Source organism: Stenella coeruleoalba (genome assembly GCF_951394435.1).
Source record: "Stenella coeruleoalba genome assembly, chromosome: 9".
Classification (NCBI taxonomy): Eukaryota; Metazoa; Chordata; class Mammalia; order Artiodactyla; family Delphinidae; genus Stenella; species Stenella coeruleoalba.
This window is the reverse complement of record NC_137155.1, coordinates 36,724,747-36,739,039: the sequence shown is the minus strand read 5'-3', so window position 1 is coordinate 36,739,039 and position 14,293 is coordinate 36,724,747. Positions and strand designations below refer to the sequence as shown.

The window sequence follows — 14,293 nt, the reverse complement described above, 5'->3', positions numbered from 1 at the left end:
TAAAATTCAAAACTAAACAGATTAAGTCAGAATCAAAGATATGTACCCAGTAGACAAATAAGAAATGGCCTGACTTTTCACTAGAAAGGAACTAGAAACATACAGTATAATACAGATGCATTAGAAAACCATAAATCTGTACATTTATACATTTAATAATTTTGCCTGTAACTTGATATTTGGTAGTTGGTATCTGTTCAAAGCAGCATATCCTCACTAGAGAATCAATTTTTTTAATTGACTTCACTATCAAGAATAGAGCATAAGATTGGCTCAAACCTACAAACCAAATGTAAGGACATACTACCAGTAAGTGGTATATAGATTACTTTAATGGTCTCTATTTTAATACATTTCACATTGCCCGAATTTCAGCTTGCAAGCCTATGAACAAAAATTAAATTTCCTCTCTTTGAATCTTTTAATGAAAAAGTCTTTGTGGTAAACAATAAAAAAAAGTACAGCATGTCCTATAATAAACGTTAAATTCTTGTGTTCCTGAATCCCCTTGTAAAAAGTCTGTCCATATAGCAGAAGATCTGTAGTCTAGTTATGAAATTTATTACGATTCAGAAGCTTTCAGGCCATAAATACACATGGAGAATCGTATTTTTAAAAAGGAAATAGAGTAAAAATGCAAAAGATTAAAATAAATAATTTTAGCTGAAAAAATGGTAAATTGTCTGTGGTACTCTTGAACATTCTTTCCTTATATTCTTCGTTATATAGGATTTCAGCATGATATAGTGATTAGAAACATACAAAATATAAATACTGACCGAAGCATAATAATAATCATGAATGGCGTCTTTGTAAAACATCTGTGCTTTTTCTGCCCATTAAAATCCAGATTCTAAAAGAGTGATTGTAGATATGTTTGTTATTAAACCAACTCATTTCCTAATAGCATTAGTATATAATTGCCATTATGCATTCAGTAACAGAAAGTTGAAGCTTAATTAAAATATATTTCCTTACCAGTTGTCAAAGATGAGTAATGAGATGGATGGAAAACTAATAAACTTCACTGTTTTCTATACACAAATCTTTATGCCAAACATTACTCATAGCTTCCTGACTCTCAATGGAGAAGGTCCCTCTATACTTCCTTTGTGTTCATAATCAGAAATGTTGATAGGATTCTCAGAGACAATAAACACATGTTCTAAATTTACAAACTATTATCTTTTCTAAATCCTGATGGTTTAGGGCAGAAAATAAGGAATTTACATACAACCAACTCTCATTCCTGGAACATGGTCCTCAGACAGTTCCAGATTTTGGAAATGTTACCCTTAATCTAAATGACGCGCAATATCTAAAAGTCAATAGGTCCCAAATATTTCTAAGTATTCAGACTTATTGCCATTTGCTTTAAATGCTAAATCTTTATTATCTTGACTTCACATTGCTTCTATCTAGTTTCACTTCCCACTCTGCTTGATGTTTTCAAGTCCTCTAGCATACACATCATGTTCTCTCCACTTGATTCAGTTAAACACTGCAATTTTAGAGTTCTTTGTACAGCTGCTTCTGCAGTTTGGATAATCAGAGTTACATAAAATGAAAATAAACAGAAAGATATCTCCCTCCCTCTAATGTTATTTAAGGAAATTCTACATAAAACTGCTGTGAACAGTATATATATATATATACACACAACATGTTTTATTTCAAAGGGCTGAAATAACGCCACATGCATTAGAAAACTCTCCACTTCCCACGGAATAATTACTCAGTTTGTTCTTTCAACCTATTTGCCATGCCTATTTTTTTTTCTATTTCATTAGTTAAAATATCAGAATTTGGGTATTGAATGAAGTTAGATCCTATTTCCAACTTTTCATTGATGTTAGTAATATGACAGGAGTTTTACTGGAGAAACAGTTTATAGGAAATCAGATAACACCCAATGAAGTTTCTCAATGCTTTCTACAAGTCCACAAACACATCTTCCCTGAAGATTACCAAAACGATTCCAGTTGTGAGATTCACTGGCTTCTTTTTATTTCTAGTTCTCCTGACTTACTACAGCAACTCTGTTTCTTGGAAACTGTTTTTCAGGCCTCTGAGACACAACACTTCTGGGTTATATGCTCCACTGTAATGAGTCTCAACTCGCTCAAATGCAAAGCCACCATTTTATAGCAATTATTTTGTAATACTAGCTTCACTAACCTGGACTGAAATAATAGAGCCTATCTATGAATATATGCTCCCTAATTTATTTGATGTGGATCTGACCTAAATCAAGCTTTTTAACATTGTACAGATAACATAAAACTAAGCTTCCATTTCGTTGGCTCCCCACTTCCCTGCTATACTGTCTCTAGCTGTTACTACTCTATTCAAGTGTCAAGAAAAAAGTTTGTGTAATCATATGTACGTGTGTCTGTATGTACGTACATATATATATATATATATATATATATGTAAAATCTGTGTGCATGTTTTTCACCTTAACACATTTCTGGCCCTATTTAGGTTACAAACCCCTTGCTTTGCTTGGAGTGGGTAGCAAGAAATATAATTTTTAGGCTGTAATATTGGCATTCTGGTATTATTGTGGTGGGCAGCGTCTGATATGGCTCCCAGCGATCACTACCTACTGGTAGCCATGCCCTATGTAAATCACCTTCCCTGTGTGTAGGTAAAACTTTGTCATTTGTTTCCAATGAACAGAATACAATAAAAGTGACAGGATGTCACTTGGTGATTATGTTTACAGAAGACTGTGACTTGTGTCTTCGTTTTCTCTCTCTTGCTTGCTCTGATATTGTGGGATGCTCTATGGACAAACCCCCATGACAAAGAATAGAGGCTGGCCTCCAACCATGAGCTTGTGAAGAACTGAAGACTCAGCCCAGAGAAACTGAATCCTTTCAACAGCCAGCTAAGTGGCTAGGAAGCAGACCATTCTCAGTGTGGCCTTGAGATGACTATAGCCTTGAGAAAGACCCAGAGCCAGAGACCCACAGAGACTGTCAGATTATATATGTAGTTTTAAGCAACTAAGTTTTGGGGTAATTTGTTACGCAGTGATAGTTAGCTAATACATTGTCCAAAGGATTTAGTTCATTAAGAATTTTCCATGGTCTTTTTCATTCATACTTTTGCTTTTTTTATTCAAAAAAATGAAGGAGAGTTCTGTAGCAGAAGTTTGTAAGTAATAATCCATTTCATTTAGATATGTCTAAGTATAATAGCTTATTGCTACTCTCTCTGATGAGCCTGCCAAGTAAACTAACCAAACTCCCTGAAAATAGTTTCAGTTTTTCAAACACACTATTGTTTTTTTGTTTGTTTTAACATCTTCATTGGAGTACAGTTGCTTTACAACGGTGTGTTAGTTTCTGCTTTATAACAAAGTGAATCAGTTATACATACACATATGTCCCCATAACCCCTCCCTCTTGCATCTCCCTCCCACCCTCCCTATCCCACCCCTCTAGGTGGTCACAAAGCACTGAGCTGAGAGCTGATTTCCCTGTGCTACGCGGCTGCTTCCCACTAGCTAGCTATTTTACGTCAAACACACAGTTTTGAAGAGACATTATCTTTCATAACCTTCCTATTTTCCCAAAGAATGACTAAATCTAAATAATAAAAGCCAAAACAATTTGAAAGTGAAAAATATTTAGTCTCATCAACATTCCCACGTTGAAAAGCCTGATTACTCTGAACAGGGTATTATGGGTTTCCGTAAACAGATTTGGTGCTGCGTGTTTGGTGTACATGCCGTATGATGGCATGCAAAGTAATGTGAGTTTAGTAAATAATTCAGCTAAATTCCAAGTAATTGCTCACTGCAGGGAGTAGAGTTTTAAGTCTAATCTCCCCAAAGATTTTCATTAAAAACAAATCTGTGTTCTGCTACTTGATAGCATGCACCTATTTGTTCTCCAAGTGATCGCACACACTTGAAGGCTAAGAACACAGAGCAAATGGGGTGCATTTGAGAGGAAAGACTAGTGTAAATTGCATCCTACAAATTCAGGTCTTTTGGCACAAAGGTATCCGAGAGCAGTTGGACCTGTTCATGTAGTTCTTAATGTTTTATTTTGAATTTACCTGAAGTAATTACAAAGAGATTCATCGTTGAGAATGTTTTCTGGATGTCCTTTATAGTACACACAAAACCTTCAAAACCCAGACAACAGAGAAAGACAATAGTACTTAACTCATCAAGTAGCGAGATCCTGCTTACACTTTGGACAGAAGAACAATTTACACATCTTTATCTAATTTAATGTTTTGCCAAACAACTTCATTTCACCATTTCACATCCTGTTTTGGAGGTTTATAAAAAGATCCTCATAAGTCTTTTACAAACAATTGTTTTTTAAAAAAGAAAAAATTACAGAACTGCTTTGGTAACTTTCCTCCTTTTTCTATATGCCTCCCAGAGCTGCAGTAGTTGTAGGAAGAGAGCCAACAGTGGCATTCAGGAGCAGGGAGAAGGTAAGGGGCTCCCCTGTTTTACCCCTGACCTCTTCAAGACTTGTTTTCTGTAGCTCTGCCTGATGTAGTCCTTTCCAATGGCCCCATCTTACAAAAACACTAAGCCAACTATTGCTTTCAAAAGTCCTGTTTCCCACTGTATCAAACCCAGTAAAATGACAGTACAAAGGAGAAGAAAGGAGACAGAAGATAAGGAATAGATAATAAACGGCACATACTCCTGACATGCTAACATATTTAATATTTCCCTTAACCTTTCTCTAATGGATGTTAATTCCTTCCCTGTCATGGACTGAATCTTTGTGCCCCTCCTCCAAATTCATATGTTGAAATCCTAACTCCTACGTGACGTGACGCTATTAGGAAGAGAGACCTTCAGTTGGTGATAACTCATCAGAGTGGAGTCCTCGTCCATAGAATTAGGTCTCTAGAGGTCTCACCCTCTCCCTGCTCTGTGAGCATCCAATAAGAAAACAGCGCTCTGCAACCAACAACTCCCTAGAACTCAAGCACGCTGGCACCCTGATCTCACTCTTCCAGCCTCCAACCTATGCTATCTGCTATAGCAGCAGAACAGACTAAGGCACCACCCTTGTCTTCTACTTTATTAAGGTGTCTGACAAAAAAAGGAGAACAGTTCCCTCTGTGAACTAGAACAAAATACACAAACAATGAGTAATTCTGAATAAAATAAAGGAAATAATAGTATAGGTGAAGTTTATGGTCACATAGGGAGAGGAAAGAAAACCCAGGCCCAGTTCTAGAATTCCCGTGTCAGAGTGAGAGATGGCTGATGGTACCACATGACACAGCCTGCACACCTCTTGTGTCTCCTCTTTCTCATCCGACAAACGCTTTCAAACAGAAGTTCTGACTTCTGCATTTTAAAATGGAGAATCCAAGGCCTAGAAAACTTATATCCCTTGTTTAGGGTCATATACCTTGTTTTTCAGTTAAGGGGAAGATACTAATTCAAGGTAAGAAATAATCAGTTATAATCATTTTAGGAAACTCTTTAACCATGAACCTGTGTGACTCATCTCTAAAGCCCTGAGTACATAAAATGCACAGATTAAATACAAAACTGCTACAGATAAACTTTATAGACTTTGCAAATTTTATTATTATAAAAGTTCATATGCAAAATTGTATTTAAAAATGTATATCTGTGGCAGACACCATATGGAAAGCCTGGATATAGACAAATAACAAGCCCTTGAATGTAAACACATGTTAAAGGTGCTCTGTTTGATTTCATTCCAACCTAAGACAGGATTCTATAACATAGATGGGGCTGATATTGCGAAGTGGCGCAAGCAATGCCTTCTCTAACCATAGCGCATCTTTCATTTCTGCGCTATAGAGACTACAGAGAAAAAAACAAGCTGTATTTCCCCCGATTCTGTAGCATAATTCTATAGATTCTATCATGCACATGGAGGAGACTTAGAAGGTGGAAGTGGTGCCGGAACAAGGAGACTAGATCTAGGGAAGAGACTCTTCATTTTATGGATCAGCTATGGTAGAGTTCCTACCCATGGTTCCCTGGCATATTATATAAGCAGAATCAGGGATGGGAGGCATTTTTCTTAGCACAGTCCCACAGGATGGTTGAGCATTTCTGTTAACTGTACTGTTCCTGGCTAGCTAGTATCCAATCTTGGTTCTATGACTCTTAATTCTATAAAGCTACAAAATACCTTTTCAAAATCCATCTTTTAAACAATCAATTATACACTTTTTTTGTTTCCAACTAATTATGTTTATCAATATAACTGCCCTATTTTACTGAGAGTTTTTGAGTGTTTAGAACAGTTGTCCTTAATGAACACGAAGACATGATTTCGGTTACCTGAGAAACTTTTTCAAATGGCCATTCTTCACTCCCTTACCAAACTTAATCAACATTCTATTATACCACCTGGTATATCAGAGCTTCCACTGATGTGACAGTCCTACACAGATTACAAAGGGAAATCAGTGATTCCAACATGCCAGTGTAATGAAGGACCACTGACCTGCATCAGTCATTTAAATCTGGCTCATACTGAACTTTCATCACAGTTTGAGCTTGTGAAACATAGAGCCCCAGGGATATCCCTGATCTCTTGAAATAGAGTCAGGGAGGTACAGACTAGGAATCTGTATATTTAATTCCTCAGGTGACTATAATATTGTCAGCTGGGGATTTTTCTAAGATGTTTTAAAAGTGTTTAAAAAGCTACTGGCGTAGAAAATCAATCATTTATTAGTGGGGTCGAATGTATGTTCATTTAAACAAGTTAAACTTATTTCTTTCTTTGAGAATACCAGTAGATCACTCAAGCAAGGGACAGCTGTACAAATCTCAGATCTGGACTTCAGGAAAATACCTAATAAGATGTCTCATGATATCTTTGTGAAGACGGTGGATAAGTAAAGCTGAGTGCAAAAATCAGTTGAGTGGATTATTCAATGTTGTAATGTCTGTACAAAAAAGTTACTAATCAAAGGAATAATATCGTTGTAACCTAGACGTTTTACCTGTAAAATGGTCAGTATAGCTGAAGTTGTATTACAGTGACAACAGAGTCTAATTTCTTTTTCATGCTACATGTTTACTGTTAGTTTGCTGGGGACGCTGATTCACAACATTTTCACTAGGCACCTAAGCTGAAAGAATGTCCACAATTTGGAAAACCTCCGGTGGGATTGGGTAGATAATAGATACAGCAAGTTTTATACTGGCCTAAAGATTGTTTTTCTGTTCTCAACACTTCTGCCACCAAATGTGTGTTTTATTTTTCCCTCACTAAACAGTTCTGACACTCACTGCCTGGAGTTAGCACTGACCACACACCCCAGGGTTAAGGGCTCAGTCCCACCAGGCTGACTTCTACTTCGGATGCCATCTGTACTTTTGACCAACAAGCTATATAGGTCACGGGTTCCTACAATCCGCTTCTTGAATGGCTCACAGAACTCAGGGAAACAGTTTACTTACTATCACAGTTTTAAGGAATATTATTTTAAAATATAAACTCACAAATATTTGCCTTAAAAAACAAAGTTATCATAAAAATATTTTAGATTTCAACAAAATTAAGACTGTAAACTGTAAGCTACTGGCTTGAACAGCTCATGACAGAAATACTAAGTCTGTATATGTTCACTGCCATATTATCAGATACAGATTTTCAAATAACTAAAACATGTTCCCCAAACACATAATTTTATATCATGGACCTCAATGATGGTTTGCATAACAAAGCTGGATTAACAGGATGAAGAATAATATTTTATGCATAGAATTATTTAAAGTAACACTTAAAAAGGGACTAAGATCCTTTATATAGACTCAACTATAAAAACTGGTTTTAATTATTCATAGTTATTTTTGTATGGTATTTTTTAAAAAGGGATAGGACCTGATTTAAATTCATTCAACAAATTGTAAAGGCAAGCTTTATGCTACATTTCTAGTCTAGAGCATAAATTTCAAATCTTTCCTGCTTTGTTTACAACATGAGGAACTGAAAACTGGATGATAACATTAGAAAACTTTATACTATGGTCCAATATTTCTTACTTATAGTTATATACGTGTGTGTATATAAATGTATAGATACATATATATACACAGTGAAGCCTGTCACTTGATCTATAACTCTAAGTTTAAGCTACCCACGAAGAGCTCATTTTAAATTATTAATTTTTTGAGGCCACTAGAATATTTTAAAGTCAATTTTGGGAAAAAAAGTTAATCGTGCCTTACTATGGTGATATAGATAAGAAACTAGCATATTCAATAATTTAGCAAATAATCTCTCTCAAAGGCAGAAAAAACACACACATAAAGCTTATCTAGAGTTAAGTAAAGTATTTGTTAAAGTTTCTTATATCAGTAAAGAAAATATGGAGAAACTGAGTTGAGCTATTATAAAATTAGATGCATTTGTCAGTGACTGAATTATTAAATTATCAGTAATTGATCACAGACAACATTGTAGAACATTTATAGATACTAAGGAAGGAATCAATCCTTAGCTTTATCCAAATCTATTTTTTCCTTAAAGGTATATACAAAATATAGATGACATCTAATTTGTAAATTATATGATGCAAGAAAACTATAGCTAATTAATCATATGCTATAATCTAGATCAAAAAAGACAATGAAAGACTGAAATAATAGAATAAAACTAATCAGCTTAAAATTGCCAAACACAAAAACTCCCATACATGTGTGTAAAAGAACTCTATACAAACACAAACAGAGGTTTAATAACATCATGTGTTTCAAAAGAAAAAAGCCTACATAATTCTATTTAACTATAAACATCATATACATCGACACTGTGAAGGTGCGGCCAAATATCAAGACTATCTGCATTAACAGAAATATCACATACATAACAAGGGAGGTTTTCATTAAGCCAGAAAGAACATATGTGTAACACAGATACAGAAGTCAATTCAATACATTCTCTCTTCCAAGGAGGGGCTATCAATAAACTGAAAAGCTATCCAAAGATGAGGCACCTGATGCTAGTGTCTTACAAAAAATAGTTTCAAAAAAAAATCTAGAAAGGTTTCACTGTTCAGAGACTTAGAAGCATACACAATAACTACCTACAAAACATCTAATGGCTCTTACAGAGATGAATTAGATTTAGGGAACAAGTCCAGTGTATGAACACTACAAAAAGTTGTATCTCACAGCACAGTGGAAAGCACAGACCAACACTCTTCACTAAACAGTGAATGAAAGCTCCACCTTATACATCTTCATATCCTTGCTGTTTGCAGTGTCAAGGAGGCACTCAATTTTAGAAGTACTGCTTTAACTAAATGGAAAAATTAGTACTGAAGTAGAAAAAGACTGTACAGAGGTAGTGCTTTCTTTACTTAACGGTATACTTGTGAGGAGTATTTCTCAAAGTTTCTTTTAGGGAACATTAGTCCCATGATTTATCTATGGTTAAAGGATTACAGGAGAAAATGGAAAATGGCATAGCCCTTGTCCCCAGGTTGGAGATATGAAATGCTCATCAGTATATTAAGGATTTGTGAGAAGCCCTCATTAAAGAAGTCTGTTTAACTCTATTCACTGCTGCCTCTCCAAATTTTTAACCACAGCTCTTTTTTAATGGCATATCTAACAAACATCCCAGGATCTCTTAGTAAATGCTCTTTACGGTGGAATTATGTATTGGACAGTGTGTTGGGCTAGTAAAAGTCAATTCACATCTGTGTCTTTAAGGACAAAAGTAAACCTTTCATTTTAAACATTTTCACATACTTGAAACATCATTACTGAAATGTTAAGAAGAGACAAGCAACACCTAAGTAAACTATCTTTGCATCCTAAAGTAATGAGACATATCCTGAAGGGCTTGCAGGACCACCTTTTGCCACTTTTGGTAACTTAGTAGACAGCTGGCTTAGCAGGTCCAAGTGTGCTTAAAAAGAGCAGTCAGATACCAAGCAGTGGGCTGCAAAGGCTCCTCCTTTTCAACAAGGCTACTTTTCCAATCAGGGAGCCTTCATAGGTACAGAGTCACATAGATACTCACCGTACTCCATTCCATAAAAGGGTAGAACACGTCAAGTGTGAAAAGAATGAATGCTTTTATGTAAATATGAACTCTACAAGTGTTACCAGGTTTAGCAAATAAAACACAAGATGCCCAGTTATACTTGAAATTCAGAATAACGATAAAGAATTTTTTGTGCAAATATGGTCCATGTAACATTTGGGACATACTTATGCTAAAACATACTTTTTCTCTGAAATTCCATGCTCCATTTCAACTGGCAACCAGACCCTCCACTAGAAAGTCAGCTACAGACCCTTTGTGCTTAGTCTAAATCATAGGACAAAGAGAGGTCCAGAACTGTGTGTGCTCTACCATTCCCCAGCTTCTGAGGCTTTCCTGAGTGAACACTATTTTATACCTGTATAGCATAGCATTAGTCCATGACTCCTTTGCATGGCACAAGAGAAATAACTGATTTCTTTTTCCCACCACGTTAATCTAGGGTACAACCAAAGACAATATTGAAGAGGAAACATTCCTGAAGGAAGATACAGACCTGAGTTCTTATTCTTACTCTGCCAGTTTTAAGTCCTTGGGCAACTATATGTCTCTCTTTAGGCCTTGGTTGTGCTGACTTCAGGAACCATACGGCACTAACATTTTACAATTCCATGACCCTAAGTGAACTAAACTTTGCCTTGTCCTTAGGACCAACTGGAGGTCATGCTTGTCTCTGTCAGAAGCAGAGGAAACAACCTCAAAGTTAAAGAAAACCAAGGAACTGGCTAAAGGATGCCCCTTATATTCAACGAAAATCCATTTGTTTCAAAAGAAATGTTGTTACCTTCAGGCTAAAAAGGCACCTTAAATATTTCATAAACAATAGCTGTTATTCATCAACCATATAGTACCAAATCACTTTTATTCCAGACCACTAGAAACAAAAGCAGTTGACTATCTTACTTCCTTGACTCCTATGTGGTACAGCTCTAAGACACCATGAAGCTTTCTGCAAGTTCTATGAAAGGTATCTATGCACAAAGGGCAAAGCCATCTTCTCTAACAGATTCTCCAAACAGTTTGATTTAAATAGCATTTCTCTGCACAAAGAATCTAGAATGCTAATTCATTTTGCCTTCAGCTTAAGTAACTCGCTATTAAAAGACAGCGACAGTAAGAGTTTTTGTCTAGTTAAATACCATGCCCTCATGTAACTCAAATGCCAGCCACTGCTTTCAAATGATTAAAGTCTTGATTACCAACATCTTTAGCACAGCATTAAAGGAATAAACAACTTTAAATTATACAAACGGCTAAGACTGTGACCTTAGAGTTGCCAGTTAAATACAAGAGTCCAGTTAAATATGAAATTCAAATTTCAAATTCCAAAATTGGAATTAAAAATAAAATTATTTATTTGAAATTCAAACTTAACTGGGGATTCTGTATTTTTCTTTGCATATCTGGCAATTTTATGTGGGCTACCTAGCGTGAGATCTTTGTCAATTTTCATCTTTTTTATTCCCCCTAATCAAAACACTTGTTTTGATTTTTAATTTTCCCTTAGAGTCAAGGGTTTCTACCTGCTGCAGAACATGAATAGATAAGTAATTTACCAGCCCAATTTTTTTTTAATATTTCTTTGCTTTTAATGAAATCAGGTTCCCACCAATAAAACTGTAGTCTAAAAAACATACAATCTGAAGAGACCAACATTTTACCTACCTGTGGGTAATATACGAGAAGGCCATATAATAAAATATTTCTTTTTTTCACTTCCTTGGCAAATTCTCTAATCTGCATTAGGTTTTCCATTTTCTGACCAAATGGTACTGATTCATAATCAAGAAATTGCACCTGCAAAATAATATAAAAGGTAACAATCAGAGTACCATTCAGTTTCCCTTGAAAAGTATGACATTAAAGAAGCTTAAAACACATATAATATTGAAATTATTTTTATCATTTTATTAACTTCTAATCATTTCAACCCCTAAATACTTAATAAAATGAATCATCCTTTATAAATACAGATATAGTAAACACTAATTGAAAAGTATAAAATGCTAATATTCTATTTCAATTTGTGTCACAGTCAAGTATATTGGTATAAAGAATATATGATTTCATCAATTCTTTCAACTTACTTCCCAATTTGTAATTTGAAACTAGGCTAGATAGAAATAAATAGGTTAAGAAATTAACAATAACAATAAAACATAAGGGACTGCTTATCCAAATAAAAGTTTTTTTAGAAGAATCCCTTTCAAAGTAATAATTGGAATTTAATAATAATCTACTCCTTAAAGTAAATCCAGAAGAATTTTATATAGAATTCTTTTAGCAGTGTTAGTGTTTTTCTTGAAATTATTCAAGTGACTATTTTTTAAGCATTATTTTTCATTTAAATTTAAGGTCTCAGGGTGATCTGTGCTCTTTTCTACAAACTACTACTACTGAGATGATACAATACTGTCTGTCTTTCATGGGATATAAAAACCTAAATCACAACAATAGCTTCAAAATAACCTATTTAAAATGCAAATGTACATATACAATGAGCATAAAAAAATGTGTATTCTTTTGCAATATCAAAATTTTAAAACTTAAGAATTATTTGTTCAATTTTGTGTATTTATTAACTAGGAGCATTTTATAATATACTCCACCTTATATACTAATACTAATCCCTTATACCAATCTTATACTAATCCTTTCCTCTCTGCTCATTCACATGGAAATGAATCAGCTGTTGCAAAAGATATCAGTCCCTATTTGCAGCTGAAGCCTTCTGAAAGGATGGCTCACATACCACCTTCTGTGATCTCCTTCCCTCACCCCTGAGAAACCAAGGTAGAGGGAGAAGTGGGGAGAAAAAAGCAGCCCCTAAACTCATGTGACATGATGAGCGCAGGAGCTAAAGCAGAAGACACTCCCACCTCTGCCCTGCCTTTTTCCCTGCCCTGTAGTCTTTCACAAAGTTGGTCAAACTAGTGCTACAAAGGCTTCTACTCTTAGGAGTTTGAACCTAAAATTGCTGTGGTGTGCTTGCTACAAAAAGCAGGCTAATTCCCCAACACTGAGGCAATTTTGGAAACTGCAGTCACGGTACGTATCTGAAGCCAGGGGACAGGCTGAGGGTAAGAGTCTCTCCGAAACCCATATGGCCCGATCACTACATAGCCCCATACCAGCTGGGCTGGGGAACAATACTACTGTTTGGAGTTAAAAGCCTCAGAGGACTGTTTAACTCTTCTAACTGTGTAATTACCTGTACTATTCAGATACCATGAAATGCTAGCGGCCACCTTGCCCAACATACTTTAGGTGAATGGAATGCCCTAGAATTTTGCAATACACAACCTGGGCAACCTTACTGCCAGCCTAGATAGATAGCTAGACAGACAGACATTTCTTGTTTAATACAAGTCTTCCTGACAAAATCTGAGTTCAGAAAAATCTTGCACTAAAGTAAGGGAGGTGGGTGGTAGGGAGACGGTTTGTGTAAAACTAGCACAAGGAGCAGAAAAGAAAAGACCACTATAACTGGCAATTATAGCCTGTACAGAAATTTAAAATGCACAGAAATGAAAGAGTGGAAATGCTGGTAATGCATTAATTAGAGAAGGAACGATGACTATGATACAACTGGGAATGAGCTCTGCGCCAGGAAACTGCCAGGAGGGTTGGCCCAGGAGGAAATGCATGCTGCCAGGAGCTGGGGAACCTCTCGGGGAAGTCAGAGCTGGGAGCAGGTACTCATTTTTAATTTTCCTTAAAGAGTGTCCTACAACAGAGCCTAAAATTAATTTTTTAAATACCAGTTAATTACATTAACTATTAATTGTAAAAATAAATTATAACTCTGGGAGTCTAAAAAAATGGTAAACCTGAAACTCGAGGCAAGATTATATTGAAATGAGAACATTCAACAGATAAAGTGTGAATCTTTTTTTTTTTTGAAGGACAGAAATTAGAGACCTAATTAGAAATTAGAGCTAATTATGTATATTAAAAGTAATGCTGGGGCTTCCCTCGTGGTGCAGCGGTTGAGAGTCCGCCTGCCAATGCAGGGGACGCGGGTTCGGGCCCCAGTCTGGGAAGATCCCACATGCCGCAGTGCGGCTGGGCCCGTGAGCCATGGCCGCTGAGCCTGCGCGTCCAGAGCCTATCCTCCGCAATGGGAGAGGCCACAACAGTGAGAGGCCCGCATACCGCAAAAAAAAAAAAAAAAGTAATGCTATTTAATTAAAGCTATATACAATTATATTGTATAGTTTCCAAACTTGCAGAAGGGCTAAAGGATTATTTGT

At 35.9% G+C, this 14,293-nt stretch overlaps 1 protein-coding gene across 3 annotated transcripts in view; it reads right to left on the bottom strand.

The window, feature by feature from the left end:
* CRPPA (CDP-L-ribitol pyrophosphorylase A) overlaps positions 1-14,293 on the bottom strand; it is a 305,209-nt gene that overhangs the window by 114,777 nt on the left and 176,139 nt on the right. For 2 of the 3 annotated variants that reach the window (XM_079931749.1, XM_079931751.1), the window contains exon 9: positions 8,760-11,837. In XM_079931749.1, the coding sequence (XP_079787875.1) occupies positions 11,550-11,837 (288 nt within the window). In that variant the 3' untranslated portion in view covers positions 8,760-11,549. Of the gene's footprint in view, positions 1-8,759; positions 11,838-14,293 lie in introns of those variants that run through there. The other variant, XM_079931750.1, reaches the window with a different exon arrangement.